Source organism: Bubalus kerabau, chromosome 3, assembly GCF_029407905.1.
Source record: "Bubalus kerabau isolate K-KA32 ecotype Philippines breed swamp buffalo chromosome 3, PCC_UOA_SB_1v2, whole genome shotgun sequence".
In the NCBI taxonomy this organism is placed as follows: domain Eukaryota; kingdom Metazoa; phylum Chordata; class Mammalia; order Artiodactyla; family Bovidae; genus Bubalus; species Bubalus kerabau.
In genome coordinates, this window is record NC_073626.1 from 106,808,626 (window position 1) to 106,834,165 (window position 25,540).

A 25,540-nucleotide genomic window follows, 5' to 3' on the forward strand; every position below is an offset into this window, starting at 1 on the left:
GTGAAAGGTACTGTGTTAGGCAGGAGGATACAAGATCAAATACTAGAGTTGTTGCCCACAACCTTCATGGGATTTGTAACACTGGCTTAACTGTATCTCTGCTCCTCATCTGCATTTGTTATCTCCAAAATCTTGAGTGCTTTTTGCTCAGATTCTTCCCTTTCACTGGAACAACACACTCATCTCGGGGCTACAGCCAGTGCTTGTGTTCTTTCCTGGGCTGGCTTCTCCAAACTCCAAACACACTGACTGACTCCTCCACGAAGTCATCCCAACCACTGCCCTTTTCTCTCTCTCCTCTATATAGCGTTCGATCACTTATGGTACAGCTAGAACCCATAGGGTTGCATATTCTCTGTTGTTGTTCAGTAGCTCTGCCGTGTCCAACTCTTTGCAACCCCATGGACCTCAGCACACCGCGCTTTCCTGTCCATCACTATCTCCTGGAGTTGTCTCAAACTCACGTCTATTGAGTCGATGATCCCATCCAACCATCTCGTCCTGTGTTGTCCCCTTCTCCTCCTGCCTTCAATCTTTCCCAGCATCAGGGTCTTTTCCAATGAGTTGGCTCTTGCATCAAGTGTACAAAGTATTGAAGTATAGTTTCAGCTTCAGCATCAGTCCTTCCAATGAATATTTGGGGTTGATTTCCTTTAGGATTGACTGGTTTGACCTCCTTGCTCTCCAAGAGACTCTCAAGAGTCTTCTCTGACACCATAGTTCGAAAGCATCAGTTCTTTGGTGTTCACCCTTCTTAATGATCCAACTCTCACATCTACATGACTACTGGAAAAACCATAGATTTGACTAGATGGACTTTTGTCATCAAATGATGTCTCTGCTTTTTAATATGCTGTTTAGATTTGTCATAGCTTTTCTTCCAAGGAGCAAATGTCTTTTAATTTCTTCTCTAGTTTGGGGAATTTACCTCTTACTTCTTTAATCTCTCCCTCAAGGAGCACACACATGGCTTGGGGTGAGCTGCTATGATGCCAATAGTCTGTACAGAAAAAGAGCATCTTCCTCCTTTTCAGCTTTACTGAGGAGAAGGGATCAAAATCAATGGTTCCTGAATCTGACTACACATCTGTATCACCTGAGGATTTGCTCATTGCTTTTTGGTAAAAATTCCTCTACTTCCTCTCAGGCACACTCACTCAAAATCTATCAGAATCAAAATTGACCAGGAATCTGTTTCTATGAAGGTGTTTTAGGTCAAAACCATTTTCCAGATCCTTTAGGGTAACCACTCTTGGGATCTCTTACAACAATGTCAACTCACCCTCTTTTTATATCTTTTATTCTTAGTGTTTTATTATTACAAATGTACTTACTAAAGAAATTTACAGAACACAGAAAAGCAAGAAAAGAGTATCAAGCAAAGGCTATATAGTTATTCAGAGAAAGCGAAAAAGTGAAAGTGTTAGTCACGCATTCATGTCCAACTCTTTGTGACCCTATGGACTGTTGCCTGCCAGGCTCCTCTGTCCAGGGAATTCTCCAGATAAGAATACTGGAGTGGATTGCCATGCCCTCCTCCAGGGGATCTTCCTGACCCAGGGATAGAACCCGGGTCCCTTGCATTGCAGGCAAATTCTTTACCATCTGAGCCACAAGAGAAGCCTCATCAGAGAAAACCTCTGTTAAGATTTTGAAATAAATACTTGGTCTTTACTTATAGAAAATTATATACATATTTAAAAATAGATTAATATTGTACACACTTATGCTCTCTTTTAATATTTACACTCATTTTACCTTGTGAAGCAATGTTTTCTGTAACATAATTTAACAATTGTATAATATTTCATTATATGAATGTGCCATAATTTAACTTTCGGACAAATATGTTACTTTTACATTGTTCACTATTATAAACAGGAGCTCTATAAACAAGTTTTGTACACATTCTTGTGCATATCTATAAGAATTTCCTCGGGTAAATTTCTAGATATGTAGTGGCCAATACAAAGGTATGCAAATTTTTAAACCTTTTGATGTATATATAGCTAAAATGCCCTCAAGAGTGTTGTAAGACTTCCAATTCTAAGTAGCTAACAATTCTTGCCTCATTGTGAACTTCAGCTGGCATTTCATCTAGAGCCAAGTGTTTCTATGATCAGCATTTCTTTACAGGTATCATCAGCTTATATCCGTGCAGCATACTTCACTATGCAGAAACTGCATCTTTTGTTAAGGTTATTAAATTTTTGGCTATCTTCCTTGCAGGCTTCCACCAATGTTAGAGAAAAGAGAACTCCAAAATAATTAATCTCCTGAAGTAAACTTTGATGAGATGTAACATTAAAAGTAAAAAACCTGAGGAAGGAGAATGCTATTTTCTTGTGTGATACCTTATTCTGGCCATCTGTTTAACAAATATCTGGTTCCAAAGAGTGTCAATTAAAACTGATGGCAAATCTTAATAACTTCAACTTGTGAATATCAGCAAGTGCAAGCTTGTGCTATTCATGTAGTTATCTTATGGGAGTTGAGGTACCACCAGATTTTACATGGATACACAATGCTCTCTCACTTTATCTTTAACCTAGCAGAACTAGTTATCCAGAACAACCACTGCTAAGCAACTTTGTAAAATACAATACTGCTTAGCATTGGGAAATCCCAAATCTGGTGCCCGGAAGTCCATAAATATAGTAATGAACCCTCCCACGTCAAAAGTGAGCACTGTTTAATACAGCAAGTAGGAATGGCCTCTGTGATGCTTTGAAGCTGGAGGTTTTGGACTGCAAGAGAGCAGAAACTTCGTAATGGTAGTAGTTGTAACACCAGATCCTGGAAAGGCCAGCTACTTCAGTCTGCAAGTAAACTAAAAGGAATGGCTGCTCACACATGGTCCTGATGCCACAGAAATAAGAAACACAGCCACAGGAGCAGAGGAATAGGAATTTGGTGGCAGATGGAAAGGTCTGCGGGAAGTGTCCACCCAGCTTTGTTTGGCCCATATTCTGAAACAACTAGAATAAACACTTAGTGTCGTAATTTATACACATTTCAATACCAATAAATCAGAATCATGCAAACAGTCATGTTTATTATATTCTTGTTGCTTAATATTCATGACAGTAATTTATTTTTATAGTACAGTTTCACTGTTCTCTCCACCACTGCCCTGCATTTAAGTCTGGCAAGTTGTCTTAGGAGGAGTTCAGGTAACCCTTTGAATACTGCAAAAGTTCACTAGCTGATCAAAATCCTTTCTTTGTTCATTTAATTTTCTCTTTATTCTCTCATAAACTTTCAAGCCACAAAGATGAAGTCTTTGTAAATTATATAGTAATGCCATTTTGTCATACAGAAAGTACGAAAACAAGAGTTGGTATATTCTTCTGATGGTGACATTTTCACAGAGTTTTAAAGAAGATGAAGGACATTCGGAGAAATGTTAGCAGTTAATTCTTAAATCCGTTATCAGTAAAATGGGTAATATTAAGCACAGTTTCCTCCTCTTTTATTTACCTCATGACCAGTCCTTTTCATTACCGCACTTCAGCAGTCCATTGCTGCTAATTACAATGGGTTGTTAAAAGAGGAATTACACGAAACAACCAGCACAAAGCATATTATGTCTTTACATTCACCTAGAGCTGCAGCTACGAAGATAACTAAGACACGGCTCCTACCCTAGAGACCTTGAGGTTAGGTTAAGAGATGAAAAACAATATCCTAAGTTCTATACCCAGAAATGAGACAGCTTACACTCAGTTTCATATTTACAAATTCAACAGAGATAACTTATGATTAATCACCAGAGAAAAGAGTCACAAACATACAAGCCTGGAAAATCAATTTTATAAAAAATAATTCCAAATTAATAATGCTCTCAAGATCTGTGTACTTTTCTGTGTTTGCTCTGTTTCAACAAAGATGTTAAACCTCTTTTTTTGTTGTTTTTAATATCACTACATGTGAGTGGACATAGTATCAATATTTTAACTATAGTTGGGCTTTTTCTATTATGATTAAGATGGTTGAAATAACGAATCTATTTTATAGACTCTATGAAAATATATTCTAGCACATGACATGATAGGCAAAGCAATGCTTTGCTGCAGTTCCACGTTTCAATTCAGTAACATATATGATGAAAGTTGTAAGAAATTTTATGCTATTTCTTAATTCACTTCCTAGAAAATGTAGTAAGAACATAGAGTCTTGTTTCTACACTTTAAGGATTTTCTTCTCCATCTGCTAGGAATATTTGAATTTCACTGGTGCTTAGTTTTATTTTTAAAAGTTTTTCCAATGACCAGGAATGAGAATGAGTACCTGCAATGTTGCCTTGGATACAGAAAGCAATAAAAAAATTTCATTAAATTTGTTATAAATTGAATAGCTAGGACAGAAGCTTTTCTTAAATAAATAATGAGGTTTTGAGACCATGTGTATGAACATAACAATTTATTCATGTTCTATTTAGTTTCCTCTCATTATAATTCTTGACAACAAAGTCTTTATCTGAGCCACATCTAAATCTACTAATTACCTAAATTCTAAGTAGACTTGTTATCACTTCATCCAAATTAGGCAGAAGTGATAGTTTCCTGGTTAAGAACAACAGCTTTGGAGTCTTCCAGTTTGGGGTTCAAATCTCAGCTAGCAACTTTCCAGCTGGTAGTCTTAGGCACGCTATTTCATTTTCATGAGCCTCAGTTTTCTAAGCTGAAACAATGGGAGTAACAACACCTATCACAAAGGAGGTTCTAAATACTACTTTAAATGGAAAAATGGACATATTGTACTTGGCTTTATGCAAGTGAAAATATGGTAAGTAACCCATAAATTGAAACTGTAATTACATGAGCTGTTTCTGGATTTATTTATACATTAACATTATTCTATTAGACTATAACATTTATAATTCAAATGACTTCTTAAAACTGTCCAAATGTCTAAAGAATGTCTATATTATAAATTTGTGATGCTCTTTTCTACAGTTCTTCTTATTGGCATGGTATTTGAAATTCTTAACAAAATGTTATAAATTGTTCTCTCTCATTGCCCCATTGTTTCAAATGCCTTTCCAGTCTATGCTGCATGGTCCTGAAATGTATTCAAGACCCAAGGAATACAGTGTTAGGATTCGCAAATGCCACAATGCTGAGAGGAAGATCAAATGGTAAGACTAAAGGATTTACAGTTAAAAACTTGCATTTTGGTCTAATTGTTATGTGACTCAGGTGAGATAAGTCTTGTGAATATGCAAAACTTAAAGCGGAAACTCCTCTGCCAATGTTATTGTTCTGACAGCCTGGGATCATGAGGGAAAAAGCACAAAAGTAGAGGGTTGCATTCATAAATCTTCTTGTAGGTTAAAAAGTGCACAAATTAATGTGAAAGACAAATGAGTAAAAGTGACACCCGAAACTTTAAATTCAGTTTTAGACCCCAATAATACAATCAAATAAGAATAAAATACTATTAATAAAGAGCTAGTTAAACCTTGTGTTGCAGTGATAAAAAGATACTGCCAGAATAAGGCAAGAAACTTTACCCAGCACTGATTAGTAGTACACCTAAAATACTCCACTCACGAATGATTTCTGCTATTGAATGTTTTTGTTCACTCCACCCCCCAAATTCTTTCATTGAAATCCTAACTTCCACTGTAACAGTATTTGAAGGCGGGAGCTTTACTCAGAGAAAAAATACAGAAAAGTGTCAAAGAACAATCTTATCATGGAAGGTAGAGTTAAGGACCTGGAGGGGGAGCTCAAAAGATATTGATTTCATGTATCGGAAGGACAGTATGAACCTGCAGCTAGCGTGACAGATGGCATTAATTAGGTCTGCCCATCCATTACTTGGCAGAGGAATGGACTTGAGATCTAAAAGAGACAATCTTTCACCTGCTGGACACTCCAAGTGAAAAGTGAAAGAGAAAGGCGCTAAGAGCTGATTGGTTTTCAGGGACTCAGGGCCTTAAAAATGTACACTTTTAGAGTAATTTTCTGGAAAGTGAAGGTATTGCATGAAATAAAAAGCGATGTGCATGTGTGCTCACTTGTGTCTGACTCTTTGAGACCCTAAAGGCTGTAACACGCCAGACTTCTCTGTCCATGGAATTTTCCAGGCAAGAACACTGGAGCAGGTTGCCATTTCCTCCTCTAGGGGATCTTCCTGACCCAAGGATTGAACCCACGTCTCTTGCATCTCCTGCATTGGCAGGTGGATTCTTTACCACTAGTGCCAGCTGGAAAGCTCAAAATGGGGGTGGAGGTGAGCTGCATATTTAAATGGAAAACTATAAATAAGTCAATGAAAGGAAGAAACACATAATTATACCATACAACACTTTTTTTTTTAACTGTGCATTGATTTTTTTTTTTTAAGATACACATTTGCTTTTGTTCTTTCAAACATATTACTTTTACTTGTAAAACTAGCACTGCTACTTGCTTTCTATAAAAGGCTATCCATTTTCCATGTTTCTGTTTCCCAAAGTGTAGGTAGAAAATGTGTGACTCAATCCTTAGGGGAAAATTCCATTCTCCAAACAACATGGCAATTCTCAACGAGTATATTCTGCTGTTCCAACATGAGCAGAATTCCCGCAGGACTTGTATAGTACTCCAGCAGACATCACTTCTAAAGTTTAACTCTCCAAACAACAAAGAGTGTCAATGAAGACACATTGCATTTTAAGAAGCCCATGATAGTCCTACAAGCTATTAGGAGAAAATTCTGTTATAAACTTAGAGGTAGAGAATTGAAGCAAGGACAGGTGCCTGAGCACTGAACGCGTGTGACTGAGTATGAGCAAGTAAGAGACCAGAGGGTAAGGCATCAGTTCTCACCTCATATCAAGGTTCAAACATAGCTCGGGGAGGTTAACGTGAACGTTTTCTTGAGATTATTATAAAAGGATAAAAAAATAAGTCTACCTTTTAAAGCTAGAATGTCATAAGCTGTGAGAGTTGATGTGTGAAACACTTCCAGTTTGGAGAATGTGTGTGTGCCCCTGTGTCTATGTGTGTGTATGAGGAGGGATGACTTCTTGTGGAATATGGTTTAGTTGACAATTCTTTGAGTGTTTTGCTCTGCGAGAAAGATCAACAGTGTTACAAATACTTGTACAAGCTCGTGAGTAGCCTCCCTGTGCCACACCCTAAATACCTTACATCCCAACTTGTGAGTCTGTGACCTTCACAAGAGAAAACACAGGAACACTATCAGCAAGGAAGCTAATTTCCCAACTTGGAAAAAGCAATACTTTGAAGTTTTCTTTTCTGGTGCCACTCTTGATGTTACAATTTCTAATATTTAGTAGAAGGAAGACAGCATGAGGTTGGGGAGGGTGAGCCTCTGGGTTATGATAAAGATGTGTGTTTTACAATGAAGGGACAAGCTTTGGAGTCATGAGGTGGAGTTGGGCTTGGGAACTGCCGGCAGAACAAAGGAGAGATGCTGTGAGATAAAGAAAGCAGGAGTTGCTGGATCTTGAAGCAAGAGAATATCCTGGAATGTTATCTGAAACATATTTGGTGCTGTCTGGAATTCTGGAAACCAATATTAGAGCAAAATAAAGGTAGTCATATGTGTCACTCAAGACAATGTTATTAAATGCGTAGAAAGATGGTGGGAATGGATAGGAAAGTCATGTGAGAGAGTGGACTGAAGGATAGTCTGACTGTACACAGGTTTGATATTACTACCTAACGTTCACTGAAGGCCACATGCCAGAAATCTGTAAATAAGTGCCTTGTCATGATAGTCATGCTCAGTTGTGTCTGACTCTTTGGCACCCCATAGACTATAACCTGCCAGGCTCCTCTGTCCATGGGATTTCCCAGGCAAGAATACTGGAGTGGGTTGCCATTTCCTCCTCCAGGGGATCTTCCTGACCCAGGTATTAAACTCATGTTTCCTGTGTCTCCTGCATTGGCAGGCAGATTCTTTACAACTGAGCCAACTGAGAAGCCTTTGTCATGATTGCTATGGTGTTCGCAGTGGCTCAGTCATGTCTGACTCTTTGTGACTCCATGGACTGTAGCCTGCCAGGCTCCTCCATCCATGAGGATTCTCTAGGCAAGAACACTGGAGTGGGTTGCCATGCCGTCCTCCAGGGGATCTTCCCAACCCAGAGATCGAACCCAGGTCTCCCACATTGCAAGTGGATTCTTTACCATCTGAGCTACCAGGGAAACCCCTTGTCATAATTAGCATTTCATTAAATCCCCTACAGTCCCATTGGGAAAGATATTACTTTTACATTTATTTCTAGATGTAGACATTGACGTGTGTTCTTGTTAAAGGTCTTAGTGCTCAGGATTTGAATGGAAGTGGTGCTGTGCCCTGCATGTAGAAATGTTAGCTTCCCTGATGATGTAGGACTCATTGAGGAGTTAAATGTGAGTGAAACATGGGGACATGCCCCTGGTAGAGAGGTTGAGCAGTCAGACCCTCCATCTACCCGGGGCATTCAAGGAAGGGCCAGGAAACCAATGGGCTTGAGTGAGATGGTCCAGGCAAGACAGCTGTGGGTGACCGGACATGAAGGCTTTGAAGACCTCACAAAGAATTTGTCTTTTCTTCAAAAGAAAACTGCAAGCCAGTTGCATAAGAAGCCTATCTTTACAACTAGATTTACGCTGGATTGGGTGAGAGAAAAGGAACCTGTTAGGGAAGTAGAAGAGGTCTTTCTCCCAGAAATGTGGTCAGACTCAGAGTTGGGAGTGGGTCAGTAGAAAATTTTTTGGAAGCCCTCTCGGTGGTATGGGTATCAACCCATGAATGTGAGATGAGACAAGCATCTCAAAGACCACAGACCTTCAATTTCATTAGGTTCTGTTAGTGCTGTGAACTGGGTAACAGTTGATGAAAACTGTCACCTAAATCTACATTAGAGGAGAGGGTAAGATAACTGTTGTCCATTGAGGTACTGAGGGTAAATTCTACATTCTGCTATATATTTTTAATAGCATTTCTCTTCAGTGGGAGCAGGGATGCTCAGGAAGCTGTCTCATGAAGGTTGACAGGCTGATCACTCAGCTTGAGAAGTTTATTGCTTTGAAAAGTGACCTCATAAGGATATGGAAGAAAGAAGTGCAAGTAAAACAGAGTTATAAGGAAAAACAAAAAGATAAGCACTGCATTTTCTCATGGAGGTGATGTCTTACCACTCAATTTCAGCGTCAAGGCCCAATTTTAGTTCTGAATCACCTTCTAGTTTTACTTATAAAGGACTTTTCATTAAGCCAAATTAAGTAGATGGAGGTCCAGTTGTTTATTATCTAGCACTAAACCATTCCTACAAAAAGACACCTGTGCAAGCCATTTGGCTCCAGTCAACTATTTTTTTTTACAATTTAATTATGAATATAATTAGAATGAGTTAAGAGACAAGCAAGGCATCCACCATAAAATTTCTAGTTTGCTAACACACACACACACACACACACACACACACACTGATTAAAAAGCAACCACAACAAAAACCCTGCCAAGTCTGCGAGAATGTTAGCTTGCAGTGGAAACTGTAGTAAAAGGGGAGTATTTGTAAAATCTACCTTTATTTTAATTTCACATTTCCTTAAAATGGTGCTGTAGAGAATATTTTTATACTATATTATTTTTACATCCCTGTTGTTTTGTGGTTACCCTTTAAACCCTGCTTTTTCCTTTCTCTGGTCTTAAGGTAATTTGTCACTATCATGCGTTCATGTTTAGCAACTGTTTGTAGTCAAGTGCCTTGCAAGCTCTGTTTCTTTTCTCCCAAAGAGTATCATCATGGAGTTGATGATGCATCAGAAATAGTTTGACCAAAGGGCAAGATAAAGTCAAGAGTAAAGAAAATATTTGCAAATATACTTGACTAGTTTTTTCCCCAATTACTTATTTAAAGTATACTTTAAAGGTAAAGTGGCATGATGGCCATAGATGGGAAAAAAAAACATTAAGACATGCAATGGATACGTTCTGCCATAAGATAATACCTTTTTATAGGAGGGTGGTGTGACTGACAGATATATAGCAGGATGAGTTGTATTTAAGGATACAAGGAAATGGCAACCCACTCCAGTATTCTTGCCTGGAGAATCCCAGGGATGGGGGAGCCTGGTGGGCTGCCGTCTATGGGGTTGCACAGAGTCAGACACAACTGAAGCGACTTAGCAGCAACAGCAGCAGCAGGGCATGTTTTATCTTTGGGGCCTAGATTTCAAAGATGCTCATTCAACCTTATGGATACCATTTCTCAGAATTTGTTTTACTGCTTAAGTAATCAGTGTATACCAAAACTGGTCATAAACATTGTCTTCAAATGTGTGTGTGATTGGAATCTTTAAACTGAAGACTTGAACATTTTATTTATTTATTTATTTTAATTGGAGGTTAATTACTTTACAATATTGTAGTGTTTTTTTGCCATACATTGACATGAATAAACTGAAGACTTGTATGGAACATCTTTACTGTCTCAGTTTATTGCTGGCTTGCCTAATCTCCAAGGCCTATACATAAATACACATACACATATGGGCTTCCCTCATAGCTCAGTTGGTAAAGAATCTGCCTGACACGACTAAAGCGACTTAGCAGCAGCAGCAGCAATGCAGGAGACACCAGTTCGATTCCTGGGTTGGAAAGATCTGCTGGAGAAGGGATAGGCTACCCACTCCAGTATTCTTGAGCTTCCCTTGTGGCTCAGTTGGTACAGAGTCTGTACCAACTGGGAGACCTGGGTTTGATGTGGGAAACCTGGGTTTGATTCCTAGGTTGGGAAGATTCCCTGGAGAAGGGAAAGGCTACCCACTCCAGTATTCTGGCCTGGAGAATTTCATGGACTGTATAGTCCATGGGGTCACAAAGAGTAGGACACGACTGAGCAACTTTCACTTTCAATTCCATATGTATATACACATATATTAAATAAACATGCTGTATATAAAACAAACATGATACCTAATAAGCATGATATGTAATAAACATTATGTATATATATTTGGCTTCCCTAGTGGCTCAGATGATAAAGAATCTGACTGCAATGCAAGAGACCTGGGTTCGATTCCTGGGTTGGGAAGACCTGAAAACAATGACAAGGGGATTGGTATTGGAAGCACAGGTTTTTCCATTGTGGAGTTAGCAATGTTTGCATCTCTATGATGGGAAATACACAGGGCCATGGTCAGGGATGGGAGGAAAAGTAATTATTTTTACACACAAAAGGCAACTTTGGAAATTGAGAATATAACACATCAACAAACCTCAAATCATGCTCTAATATGAGCAGCAAAGAGCTGAGGTGAAGAAGGTGACCAAAATTAAATTATAAGATAGTCCTTGAATAACTGAACTTTGACCTAAGCTTGAGAGAAATCTCTAAGCCTATCCCTCATAAATAATAGATAAAACATTTTGTAAGGAAATCCATGAGGTCATTTCTCTTTATTTCCCTCTCATCTACTAATCAGCCTATAGTTTTACTATTATCTCAGCACTGATGATTGTTTAGATTTGAGGCAGTTAGATGAAAACTGATGGATTAAGAGCTTTTATCATATGGAGATAAAGAAAGTACCATCTGTAAAAATTAAGTAAAAACTCTGTAGTAGGCAAAAAATGGCTCCATAAAGATGTCCATACTTTAATTCCCAGAGGCTGTGACATTCTTCCTTTACATGACAGAAGAGATTTTGAAGATGGGACAAAGTTAAGGACCTTGAGATGCGGCAGTGTCCTGGATGATTCAAGTGGGCCCAGGGTAATAACAAGGATCCTCAAAAGAGAAAATTGTAATCAGAAGCAAGTCTGAAGGAGATATTACAATGGAAGAGGTTGGAGGGATATGATGTCATATGATTGTTGCCTGTGAAAGTGGAGGAAGGGAACCACTGGCTAAGGCACGCAGGCAACTTTAGAAGCTGAAAAAAAGTGAGAAGTGGATTCTCCCACAGAACCTCCAGAATATGGTCCTTCTGACTCTGATTTTCACTCGGTGAGACCAAGGGTCACACTTCTGTCCTACTGAACTATACGGTAATAAATCACTATTATTGTAGGCCACTGAGTTCAAGGTAATTTGTTATGGTAGCAATAGGAAACTAATACACAATGTCCTATAGGAAACAGAGGCTCTAATTCAGAAAACAGAAGGAAACCCCTGTGAACACTCTGAAACAGGGATTTCAGGGTCCTAGAAGCACCGTTGTAAATGGCAGAAGGCTCTAGAAAGAAAGCATTCTGGAAAATTGGGACACTGTACAATAGAGTCAGAAAAGAGTACGTTCATTATAAAAGAAAAAAAAATAGAGAAAGATAAGCAATTACAGACTCCAGGAAAAAAAAAAAAATAATCTACACAAGAAAAGCATGATCCAACTATAAAGTGAACCAAATATGGCCAATAGTTTGAGCAATTTTTGGAGAGTAATAAAATAGATTCTGTTGGATGTGGTGAAGAATATTCTTTGAGAAGTGTAAGGATTGTAACAGTGAATTCTAAAGAAAAAATCTTTGTGAGATCTCTTGGACAGGCAATGAACAAGACTTACAAACTCATAGTAATACAAATATAAATCCTGTTTATTAGTTTCCAATTTGGTCAAACCATTAAAACTTCAAGGGGTTAATGACCAGTGATTGTGAAAAAAAGGAAGTGAGATACAGGAAAGTACAGAAAGGAAAATATACTTATCTTACAAAGGGAAGTTATGAGTTATTATAGAATGTTGATGAAACAAGAAACAGAGGTTTGTTCATATTAAGTACCAAAATATAATAGCATGATTATCAAAGATCGGAGGAAGTGGAATAGAATAAACTGATATTTCCTATTAGGAATTATCTATAGATGATAAGTCAAGAAGTAGAGATGTTATCCAGAGTTATGTAAGTAACTGCTAGAAGAGATAAAAACTGAAATAGCTGAAGGAGGTTTCCTCTTATGAACAGGCCTGGGGATGTGAAGTGATAGGACTCAGTCTATCACTTTCCATTATAAATTCCTCTGTGGAATTTGGTTTGGTAAATGTTGTAGTTTGATACAAGTGAGAAACTGTAAAAAAAAGTAATATTAATAACACTTAAACTTGAAATACTATTCACATGATTTAAGAAAATAATATTGCATATATCTAAATGAATTTCAAAAAGGGGTGTGTGAACAATTGGTTATAAAAATAATACAGTGGAGGGTTAAAATGTACTCAAAGAGGGCAACATTTAAAGCATTGGTGCTTTTAGTATCTATTAGTAAGTATTGCAATGGCATCCCACTCCAGTGCTCTTGCCTGGAGAATCCCATGGACAGAGGAGCCTGGTGCGCTGCAGTCCATGGGGTCGCTGAGGGTTGGACATGACTGAGCGACTTGACTTTCACTTTTAACTTTCATGTATTGGAGAAGGAAATGGCAACCCACTCCAGTGTTCTTGCCTGGATAATCCCAGGACGGGGGAGCCTGGTGGGCTGCACAGCCAGTCTATGGGGTCGCATAGAGTCGGACACGACTGAAGCGACTTAGCAGCAGCAGCAGCAGCAGTAAGTATTGAAACATTGCATACTCTTGGAAAGTACTAGCTTTATTTCTAACCTAAAACTCCAGTACTAAAATTCCTGATGATTTAATTCTAGCCTTGATTTAAAAAAAACACCAAAATGATATGATCTTCTGTAGAATGATATAGGATATATATGTCTTATATAGGATGATGTAATAGACATATATTTGGCAGCAGCTAGTTATTTATTCTTCCAGCAAGATTTCTTTTAGATAAACAGTCACAGAAAGGCAATGTAGGATGATGGAAGGTATTTATGTTTTAGAGTCTGCAGCTTAATGCTAAGCCTAATCTTCTGAGCCACATGAACTTGGGAAATATTTTGTGACTTGCTTTATTCCTCTGAAAAATGAATTTCTTTCAAATCATTTATTGAGCACCTAATACAGAGTAAGTAAAATGTTATGCTGTATAATTCTCATAGAAACTTTATGAGCTAGAAATTATTTTCCACACGATTTTTCCATTTCTTCTGTATCCTGTGTTATTATCAGAAATGAACGATATAATTATAAAAAATGCCAATGAGTTTTCCTTTCCCAGGAATTTTGAAAAGATGCAGGTAGTAAAATAGAAAAGACACTGTTTGTTGCCTCTTTCCTTTGGATCTATAGAAGTACCAGAACAAAAGAGATGGGACTAGAGGTAAACTTAGTACATTTCCTAGGATTTAGATGTACTGGAAATGTCCACAACCCTGGCAGGTTTAAGCTACAAGATTGCATCACCTATCATAAAACTCTAAAGCTGTGTTTTGGACTGAGTTCACATTTAAGGTATTAATAATGCCTTCAGCACAAGTCATTTCCAGGGAATTAATTTCCTAGTAGTCAGTGGGTTAAATCCCTATGAAATAACGTGCAGGTAACCCAGTTGTATTGACCTCAAGTATAGAATTTCAGATCAATAGCTGCAGTACTTGGAATCTGAAATATAAAATAATCGCAGGTGTTTTTGTTACCCCAATGGGTGTTATTAGACAGGGATCACTATGGCAATTGCAGGTTCTTATCATATTAATGTTTGTTTTTGGTCCAGAAAGAAACTACTTAAAAAAGTAAATGCCTTCTGTTCCCTCTTCTTGGAATATGTAATGATGACTTTCAAACATATAATAAAAATTAACAGTATTTCAAATAGCACAAATGGTCATTAATTGCTTTTACATGAAATAACATTTCTTCTTCAGAAGCAGAGCATTACAGCTGGATGCAAAATTCTTTTTGGTCTATTCACCTTTTAACTCTGTCAGGAAAACGTAACAGAAGATCTCTCAATTTGTGACCAAAGAGAAATGTTAAGCCTTCACAAACTGGGCTTGGAGGTAGTGAGGCAGTAAAGGGAAATACTTTTATAGCTACCTGAACCATGACATTGACTGGCATGACATTTTGCTAGTGACTAATCAGTGACCAGACATCACTTCAAGCATTGACGCCAATAGAGGGAACTGATTACCCATGTGGTAAAGAAGCTGAGAGCCAAGTAAGGAAGAGTGTAGTAACCAAGTAAGTAGAGACTGCAGAAAGCCACTACCCAGCTAGAGGGGCAAATTGAGGAGTGTCCCCATCACCAGATGGAAGCTGGAGCCAGAATGGACTAAAGACATGGAGGAGATGGATCCTTGGGTAGGGAAGCTACCTGAGGAAGGTGGGTGGGAAAGGGAGAGAGGGGTGGAAGATAAACTAAAAAACTGGGTTATCTTTTCCTTCCCTCTCCCTCTGCCAACTACCACTGGCCACTTCCTTTGACTGCAGTAGCATCTCTGTAATACAGCTGGCTAGGGTCAACCTTCCACAGGTACAAAGCAAAGCAGTGACAAAAGAAGATGGTCAAAGAAGCCCAGAGCCAGCATATATGGACATCTCCCCTGGGGAATTACTTTACCTGGCTGGTTCCTTTTCATGAAAAGTTAAGAACTCATGAGTAGGTCTGTTGAGCTCACAATATAGATTTCACAAGAAGCAGTGAGCCCTATGATAAAGCCAGCACCTCTCTGCAATGGATAAGAATGTATTTACAGTTTCAATTTTTTTTTACTCAGTGAGTGCACATTGGGTAACAGTGCCTCCTCTGGTGTGGTTTTGCCATTTCCAAGCAACTATGTGGCCACTCTCCTATTGCTTAAGGATATTTAAATACAAACTACAACTTCGAGCTGAGTTAAGAATTCAAGAACTAATGTCAAGGTTATGTCAAAAATGCATGGATTAGCAAACATATGTTCCTTTCCAACATATTTCTCAACCACATTAACCTCTTGGTTAGTCCCTCCATTTTATATATGAAAAAAATACTAAGTACTGCATGAGTTAGGTAAGCCAAGATTGTTGAGATTGATTCTCCTTGCCTTGAAAAATGAAAAACTCCCCTCTCTTTTCTTCTAGATCACTTTCTTAAACAAAGCTGATCTGAAGAAACACTGTTAGCATTTGTTCGGTATCTTACATCTTTAAAGGGACGTTCTAAAATACTTTCTCATTCATTCTCAACATAGTCTTTTCGATAGGAATTGGGAAAAATCATTGCAATAGCCATATATCACAGTAGCATGCTGCCTACCTCAATTCTGCTTTGTTAAGTTCTAACCATGCCAGTGTTTCTGAAATTCTGTCCAGTTTGGAGCTGAGTCTAGGATAGTCCAGAGATGGTCTTACTTTTTACAGAAATTCAAAGGACATAACCTCACATGGGTTTGAGGGCCTGCTTTCCACATCCTTAGACTAAGGGAATGGCTTGCCTAACATCTTCAGAATCAGATTAAATAAGGAAGCTTAAATGATGGGTTGTGGCTCAGCTGGTAAAGAATCTGCCTGCAATGCAGGAGACCTGAGTTCGATCCCTGGGTTGGGAGGATCCCCTGCAGAAGGGAAAGGCACTCCAGTATTCTGGCCTAGATTTTTCCATGAACTGTATAGTCCAGGGGGCCACAAAGAGTTGGACACGACTGAGAGACTTTCACTTTCAAATGATGGGTATATTACATCATAGCCCTCAGATCAGCACAAGCACGAGTATGCTTCCAAATGAGACAATTCTCACTTAAAAGTATGGAGACCGCGATGTGAAATTTGTATGACTTCTTTGCTGCTACTGCTAAGTCGAATCAGTCTTGTCCGACTCTGTGCGACCCCATGGACTGCAGCCTACCAGGCTCCTCCGTCCATAGGATTCTCCAGGAAAGAGTACTGGAGTGGGTTGCCATTGCCTTCTCCGATGACTTCTTTAGATATATAGAATCAGAGTACCTGGGTGCATGCTAAGTTGCTTCAGTCATATCTGACTCTGTGAGACTCAGCCTGCCATGCTCCTCAGTCCACGGGATTCCCCAGGCAAGAATACTGGAGTGGATAGCCATGCCCTCCCCCAAGGGTAGCTTCCTGACACAGGGATTGAACCCGCCTCTCTTATATCTCCCTCATTGGCAGGTACGATCTTTATCACTAGCGCCACCCAAATGCAGAAGCCCCCAACGTCTTACTGGAAGGCTGTCCTAGCCTTATGACTGACCTTCCATATCAGAATAAACTGTTATGGAAATTCAGGCTTGTTTATTTTTGTCTTTATTCTTCCTTTTAAAAAGAAGTTAAGAGAGCCTGGGAACTATAAAATACTGTTCTTCTTGAGAAACAGAGGACTCATGAAATAAAAAGTCTGACAGGGGATAAGAGTTCCAGCCTCACTTCAAAACCCATATTTAAAGCACTGTTCCTCTATTCAACAACAACAACATCATCTGAAATTGTGAGCAGGCAGCAAGAAAAAGACCTTGGGAGAATAAACTCTGCTTTATTCCTCTTGATATCATTTTGCCAGAGCTTTAAACAAGCGTGAAGACTTTTGTGAAATGAAAAACAGAATAAAAGAGCATATTGAGGGGCTGTTTCCAACAGGCTCCCCGTATCCCACTCCCCCTAATGGGAATGCTGTACACACAGCCATCCAAGATCAGACCTCCTAAGTAGAGCATTTTTTTTTTTTCTCGGAGATTTTTCTCATTTGGACTTTAATTAAGCTCCTGCCAGGCTTGCAAGCTTTTTAATTTTACCTTTCTTTCTTCTTTCTTTTTTCCTCCTTGAATCAGCCTGCTTGCCAGGAAACTTTTTCCAAGCTGTCACAATCATAGTAAGTATACCCTAAGATATTAATATTAAATTTAGAAATGTACTAGTCGCTGTTGCTTCAAGAATCAATAGCAGAAGTTGCCTCACATTTGGAAAGATTTTCATTCATTTGTTCATTCATTCATTTATTCATTAGTTTTTCCTTAAGCGTGTGTGTGTGTGTGTGTGTGTGTGTTATGAATGAGAAGATAACAAAAAGGAAGCTTCATGGAGTGTACAATGACTACTGGATAGTGATACAACTCAACCTCCCCCAAAGCCACCAGTTTAATAGAAGAAACCTTCCATTACTTAATTGATATTCACAATGTCTATAAGCAAACTGTAGCCAACTCTTTCCTAGTGTTGGTGGGTGTAGGGTGAGCGATCCCTTAAGAAGGTAATGTCTCAGTTGATGATTTAATACCTCTTTGATGAAATGTAATGTTTAATTCACTTCAGTTCTTTTTCAAAATCCCCTTGTAATCAGTTAAACTCACCATGACTCCCAAAGTATAAAGGTAGGGGCTGGGGATGTGTAAGGTGACCCCTTTAAAGCAGATTGCGGACAAGGACCTAGTATAGAGCACAAGGAACTCTGCTCAGTGTTATGTGGCAGCCTGGATGGGAGAGGAGTTTGAGGGAGAATGGATACTTGTATATGCATGGCTGGGGTCCTTTGCTGTCTACCTGAAGCTATTACAATGTTGTTAACCAGCTCAACTCCAGTATAAAATAAAAAGTTTTAAAACAACAACAACAACTAGAAAAAAATAAAGCAGATTGTATGAGAAGCTATTTTCATTTAAGGAGGCTTAGTTGAAAATCAGCCACACTAAACAGGATGTCTTCTTTTTTTTTTTCCTTAATTTTTAAAAATACTCAGATAATATTGCAGAAATAAGAATAAGCCATTAGAAACACCAAAACTAGAATGAAAGCTGTGGAGCATTGGGGGTATTATCATCGCCCTGATTGCTACTCTCGCCATTCTTATTGTTTACTTTATAATAATTCCACACCACCAGGTTTTTGCACCAGCCATTCCTGTGTATCAGGTACTTACTGATCGCCTCCACAAACTGCTCAAAGAAACTGTAAGGGAAGAGCGGCTCAGGCAAGTCCCGGAAAAACATCTTCAGTGCTCCGGTGACAACGTGGATGTCCTCCCACTGGCTGTCGTCCAAATTCAGCTTCTCTTCTGGGAAAACACGAGGAGAAATGGAACAACTGGTTTTAATGAAACAATTACAAGACACTAATTATTATGTTAATGTTTGCCTACTATCATCAGCAACCGTTAACAGCCTTCTGCACCTAGAGGTTTGGTGCTGTGCATGTTTTTTTTTTTTTTCCCCTTTTTTCCATAGGAAGGGAACATTTTCAATGGAATACCATCTGTAGGAATGCAGCTAACAAAAAAACAAGAGACACAAAGAGAATGTGCCATTGACACAGTATGTCAGATACATTTATTCCCATAATGCATCAGTATGAAAATTAGCATCACAGCTCAACATGATTCAAAGCTATTTGGTTTAGAGGCCGAGGGGCTAAGAGTTGCCAATGATGGCTGGCTCAAGGGACCGGCCTAAAGGCCTTGCTGAGCCAACAGGAGACATATGCTAAACATGGCAATAGAAAATGAGTTATTGCTTTACATGTGTTAGCCTTGCTATGTACAAGGGAATAATGGGTAACACTTTTTTCCTTTTTTCGCTGAATATAAAGTCAGCAAGGAATAGAATACCGAGTGAGAAAAGATATTAATTCCTTCTTACTGCTTCAAAAATATCTTTTTTTTTTTTTTTAGTTTTCATCTCAGCGAGGAAAATGTGCCCAGCAACAATATTAGACAGACCCCTGTTGGCCTACGTAGGCTAGGCAAAGCTGTCAAAAACGATAACACACTGAAGACAAACCACAAGTGCTCACCAACTCCTCTTAGAAACAACGGAAATGTTTGCTTGGGAAGCTTGAGTGAGTTGAGACATTTAAATATTAAAGGCAATAAAGGCCCCAATAAAGTTCTCAGAAGAAATAAAAAGAGTCTGGGCAATTATTTCCTTCTCTTTCGTCTTCAGTATGAAAGACTGGAACCATTCTCACTCAAAAAGTGGATGCAATAATGTCTGAAAGTGACACCTTTACATACAACTAAAAGGAAGCAGGCATACAAGCATTGCTGCTGAAACACAGTATTTGTCTTTCTGAACGTCACAACACAGAAAAGATTTTGGATTCTGGGCTTAATGAAAACTGAAGCTAATCATTTTGGACAACCTGGGGGTTAACAGGAAAGCTGAGGATCCTGGCAAGAACTTAATAGGTATTTGGTCAACTGGAATTGTGTGTCTTTACCGATGTCTTGGGCTCACATTTAGATGCCTGCTTGTGTCAGTTTTATGAATGCAGAGGAGACTTTGCACCAAAAATGTAAGAAAAGCTGAGAATTGTCACTGTAGGGAATCTCTGCATGGGCTGTTTTGCTAATAGTGTTCATGTCCTTTTAAAAATATTAGCTGAAATCTTTATCAGATCTTTTTTTTCTAAATGGATTATTATTCCCAGGGCTGGTAAGTGACGTTCTTGCTCAACTGGCTGTTTGCAAAGAGAAGGAATGAAGGTGAATCTGTTTATTTCAGCTGGGCTATTTTCTTCTTCCCTTTCAGTTTCCATCCCTACCTCAATCATAACACAATAATTTGACCCACAACAAAATCAGTAGAGGAGACCTTCTTTCTGCCCTGCAATCATTTTTGATTGATTGTATTTCAACAATTAGTCTTTTATTTGGCTACACACTATTGAAATAGGACGACAGCATCCTAGCAGGCCAGCTTTAAACAGTCAACTGTTAACAATAGCATCAAAAAGGGAGACCTGATGGGGTTTACTGTCACTTTAAAGAACGGGGTTTTCACATTGTTGAAATCTGTCAGATATTTTGAAATGTCCCTCTCACTATGGTGCCACACCCCCTGCGTGCCCTTATAATAAAATTGGTTTTACTCCTGATTAAATCATTTTCTCCCTACCCACTACCATACTTCTCATAATGGACCTGTGCGCTCTACAGCTGGTGTTCTTCCCATGGTACCAATTCTTACTTTATCTTTTAAGCACTTTGCTGCTAAGATCTCATGCAGAGTGCTTATGTTTTGTTAAGAGCTTCATTCTTAGAGAAATAGCTTAACACATGTTCTAAAAATGTTGTACAACTTATTGCTTAAAGCACATTTAGAAAATGTATAAGTACGGTAGCTTTGGCACTGAACTTTAAGTGGAAAACTAAATACACACAAACACACACATACACACACATGCTCACATGCACAACTATCTCTACCAAAAATTTATCACAAAAATCCACACAAAAATTCATTTTGGTGCATAGGTTTAAGAGCACAAAAGTCCAACACAAAACGCTATTTTGCTGCATAAATTTAAGTTTAGCAGGTTAAAAAACAGGATGATTTTATTTTGAGCAAGCAAACAATAAGAGCAAACAATTGCATAACCAAAGATAGATGCCAGTCATGTCTGTCACCTTCAGATAAACATCACTTAATTCAACTGATTTTGAAAATGAAATATTTCAATATACATAAAAAAGAAAATCTACCACTCAATCAACACCATTTGATTATATCCACTCAAAATGCCATATAATATCAATATCAACTTGTGTTACTTAAACTAACATTCCTATTATGTGGTCTTCATTTTAAAAAGACCATGTATAGCCCCCCAACCAGTAGCTTCAATAAATAAGATGATAAGTAGTTGGAAAGTCTTTTGGTATATAATTCCTAATTTTTATATTAAGTTTTTCCATAAACAACCAAGGTTAAGATTTCTTTGTAAAACAGAGGACTTTAAGGCATATTTTTCAAGACCACTGCTACTTATCTAAACACACAGTCGGGTCCATATTTATATGCCTTCTCATGAATGCAATCTGTACTGAAGATGAAGTGACACTCATCTCTGTGTTAACAGGTATCATTATGAACACATTTGTATTATCTGCTAGGCATTTTCTAACAAATCTGTTAGCAGTGATGATGTCTTCTTGTTCCCCCCTTTTCAAATGAGCATGATTTCTCTGTAGTGAAGCACTGTTTACATTTGGGACTGAATAATTTTTTGTAATGCGGGCTGTCCTGTGCATGCTATGGTATTTAGTAGCATCCCTGGCCTCAGCCAACTGGTTGCCAGCAGCACTTCCCAATGGTGCTGATGAAAAATGTCTCCAGATATTGCCAAATATCTCCTGGGGGTACAGAGTGATCCCCCAGTGGAGAACCAAAACAATGGAGTCTATAAGGGTCTATGAAAGTTACTCAACAAACGTTGATTTGTGAAGTTTACCTTTGGTGTATAGAGAAGTAGAACACTAGATATGTGCATATTGAGGTTTCTTCAACATGAACTTAAGTGCTGGTGGGGCTTCCCTGGTGGCTCATTTGGTAAAGAATCTGCCTGCAATGCAGGAGACCTGGGTTTGATCCCTTGGTCAGGAAGATCCTCTGGAGAAGGTAATGGCAACTCCAGTATTTTTGCCTGGAGAATTACATGGAGAGAGAAGCCTGGTGGGCTACAGTCCATGGGGTCGCAAAGACATGAATGAGTAACTAACACATTCAACACTAAGATCTGGTAATTATTATTGACAAAATAAAAATCTGTTACAGAACAAAATTCAGATGACTATATTTTAGGGAATCTTTGCAACAGAAACAATAACCAATAGTTATTTGATGCTTACACCATGCTAGAGACTATGCTATGCACTTTACATTTTTTTTATATAATTTTTTTTCAATAATGAGGTCTATGCTATTGTTATCATCAGCTTATTTTACAGACAGGGAAAATGAAGCATGTATAGATTAAGTAAAATTTCCACAGCTGACACGTTATAAACCCAGGATAAGGAGTCAATTTGTTGTTGCTTAGTCTCTAAGTCATGTCTGACTCTTTTGCGACCCCATGGACTGTAGCCCACCAGGCTCCTCTGTCCCTGGGATTTCCCAGGCAAGAATACTGAAGTGGGTTTTCATTTCCTTCTACAGGGGATCTTCCCAACCCAGGGATCGAAACTGCATCTCCAGCACTTCAGGCAGACTCTTTACTGAATGAGCCACCCGTGAAGCCCAAGGATCCAGTCAGTCTCTCTCCAAACCACTATGGTCAGGCTAAGCCTGGCTTGCAGAAGCTGAAAGGATAAAGGCAAGTAAATAGTAATTGCCAGTCATAGTGGATTGACTATTACTTCAAAAATAGTGATTTTTATATTTTATCCCTAAATATCTTACTTGAGGCTATGCTTTTACCTGTAACCTGACTCTGATCTTTCCTAATTACTCATTTATAGAAGACACAGATTTTTATATAAATAGATATAAAGCAAACTGGCAATAAAAAGAATGCATTAGGAATGGGACAGAAGATGGAGCAAATTACTATGTGGTGCTAGAGTGAAGAGGAAACATGATAAGTGAGAAAGAGATTATATAAAACACCAGGCCTGGATTTACCACTAATTTATTATGTATCTATTTATTTGTGAAATAAATATATTTAGAAGGATAGTCATTTGTATCAAATGAGAAAATGTATCTGAAAAACATTTGGAAAGCAAAAAAAACCTCAAACATATCCAAGATGCCATTGTGATGGGGAAGGTGAATAAAGGCCCAAAAGGCAAAATGTATTAGGGATTAAAGTAATGGAAATACTGAGCAAACATCATAAACCATCCTGATTGTCTTAGAGGATTTACCTCAGCATGATGCAATTTGTCACAGGAGCTCAACAAAAACTTCACATGCTGGAGTCCAGTACTGGGAAGAAGTCTGGTTGAGTCAAGACACCTCACAATCGTCACACCAATAATCTGTGCTGGTTTCTCCTGGTGCTCTAATCAGGTTATTGTAAATTCATGTTGGTCACAGCTTTTGGCTTAAACCATTTAAACAGAATTGAAGACAGCTTAAGCTCCAAAATCCAAAGTCACTCTGTGACTTTTAAGATACCACAACAAATATATTTTAACATTGTATCCAAGCATTCAAGTCTATCTTGAAATGTCCTTCCTTAAATGGTTTTTTGTAGACTTTGTTTTTTTTAAATAAAAACTTACCTATATCCAGCTAAAAATCCACTATATTTGAAATTAAACATTTTTGACAATAGCTATTAGAAATTACCTCTTTTTAAAAAGAAGAACTGAAAGGTGTATCTTTGAGAACCACAGAATGTCATGATAATTTCCATGGAAAAAGGCATATTTAAATATCACTAATAGGATTTCCTTGGTGGTTCAGTGGTTAAGAATCCTCTTGCCAATGCAGGAGACAAAGGTTCAATCCCTGGTTCAGGAAGATTCCACAAGCCTTGAAGCAGCTAAGCCTGTGTACCATGACTATTGAGCCATGCTCTAGAGCTCATGAGCCACAACTACAGAGCCCATGTGCTTCAACTACTGAAGCCTGTACACCTGTAGCCCATGCTCCACAACGAGAAGCCATCACAAAGAGAAGCCCGCACACCGCAGTGAAGAGTGGCCCTCGCTTGCCTCAACTAGAGAAAGTCCACACACTGCAATGAAGACATATTGCAGTCAAAAATAAATAAATAAATATCACTAATAGCTTAATCACCACTCTCTTCTCGTATTATATATTGCTCTACAGACTTGCTATAACTCAAAGTTGCAACATTGTCTGACTTTAACTAAAGGCACTGTGTTAACCTAGGATTGGTTGACATGAAGCTGCAGACAAACTTGGACTCTCCAGAGTAGAGTAGTTACATAAGAATAAAGATGAGCATCTTTGTGTATTGAAAGACAAGTACACTTTTGCCTTGTAATTTTTCCACGGCAGTTTTAAAGTCCCTTTCCAACTTTTATTTTACTGGTGTAATAAAAAAAAAAAAAGAGGAAAAGACAGCCCAACTTTACCAGGATACAGAGAGAATAGCTCCGATATCATTAATACAGTGACAAGGACCTATTACATCATGAACCTCTCATAAAGGATATGGTATCTGCTTCCAGCACAGATGACCATTTGGAAACCTTATCGGAAAGCCCTGCTGGGTACATGAAAGTCACATCATGAATGAAAGAGATGTCATAGGGACAATTGATCCAAAAAATAATAATATGTTTGGCCATAAAATCAAACTGGAAGATAGATATAAGAGTGGATGAAACATACCGTTTATAAGGATACAGCTGATTTTTAGTTTAGCATTTAAAGGGGTGGATCAAAAGGAAGTCAGGTGAATTATCCAACTAGCTCAACCTTTCCTGTCATGTTAGCTCTTTAAAGTGATGGTTCAATCTGATTTCTGGTGGATTAGAGAGGTTCCAAATTCTCAAACACAGCGATATGTAAACTTTGTGTCAAAACCATCCTCTTTGCATCCTGCACCCACTAAAGGACCTCTGTAATTCCTTGGGAACATCAGACTTTGGTGGGGACATTATCTTAGAAAATTAGGCTGGTTGACCAGTTAATTTGCTAGTTCATTTAATTTTTACTCAACCATTGTAGCTTGAATGGAGACTACATACTAGGAGCTGTATTTGGTGCCTTTTTAGAGCTACAACTGTTGAGGCTGCTTTGGATACCTCAAAGAGAGGGCTTCGCCAGGTGCTCAGAAATTTTATTCAAGTGAAAATAAACTAGGTTCTAGGCATTTTCCATCTTATTCCTGTCCCCTAGAATAATACTCTTTTTGACCTTAAAGCAGAGACAAATTCACCCCCGAAATGTGCTTTATGTTTGTTATGGGCTGAATTGTGCCCCCACCACCACACTGCTCCAATGAATAACTTGGAGTCTCAAACCCCTGTTCAGTTCAGTTGCTCAGTTGTGTCCGACTCTTTGCAACTCCATGAATCG

At 38.5% G+C, this 25,540-nt stretch overlaps 1 protein-coding gene across 1 annotated transcript in view; it reads right to left on the reverse strand.

Moving 5' to 3' along the window:
- ARHGAP15 (Rho GTPase activating protein 15) overlaps positions 1–25,540 on the reverse strand; it is a 700,001-nt gene that overhangs the window by 128,422 nt on the left and 546,039 nt on the right. The window contains exon 12 of the mRNA XM_055572678.1: positions 18,688–18,822. Coding sequence (XP_055428653.1) covers positions 18,688–18,822 — 135 coding nt within the window. The remainder of the gene's footprint in view (positions 1–18,687; positions 18,823–25,540) is intronic.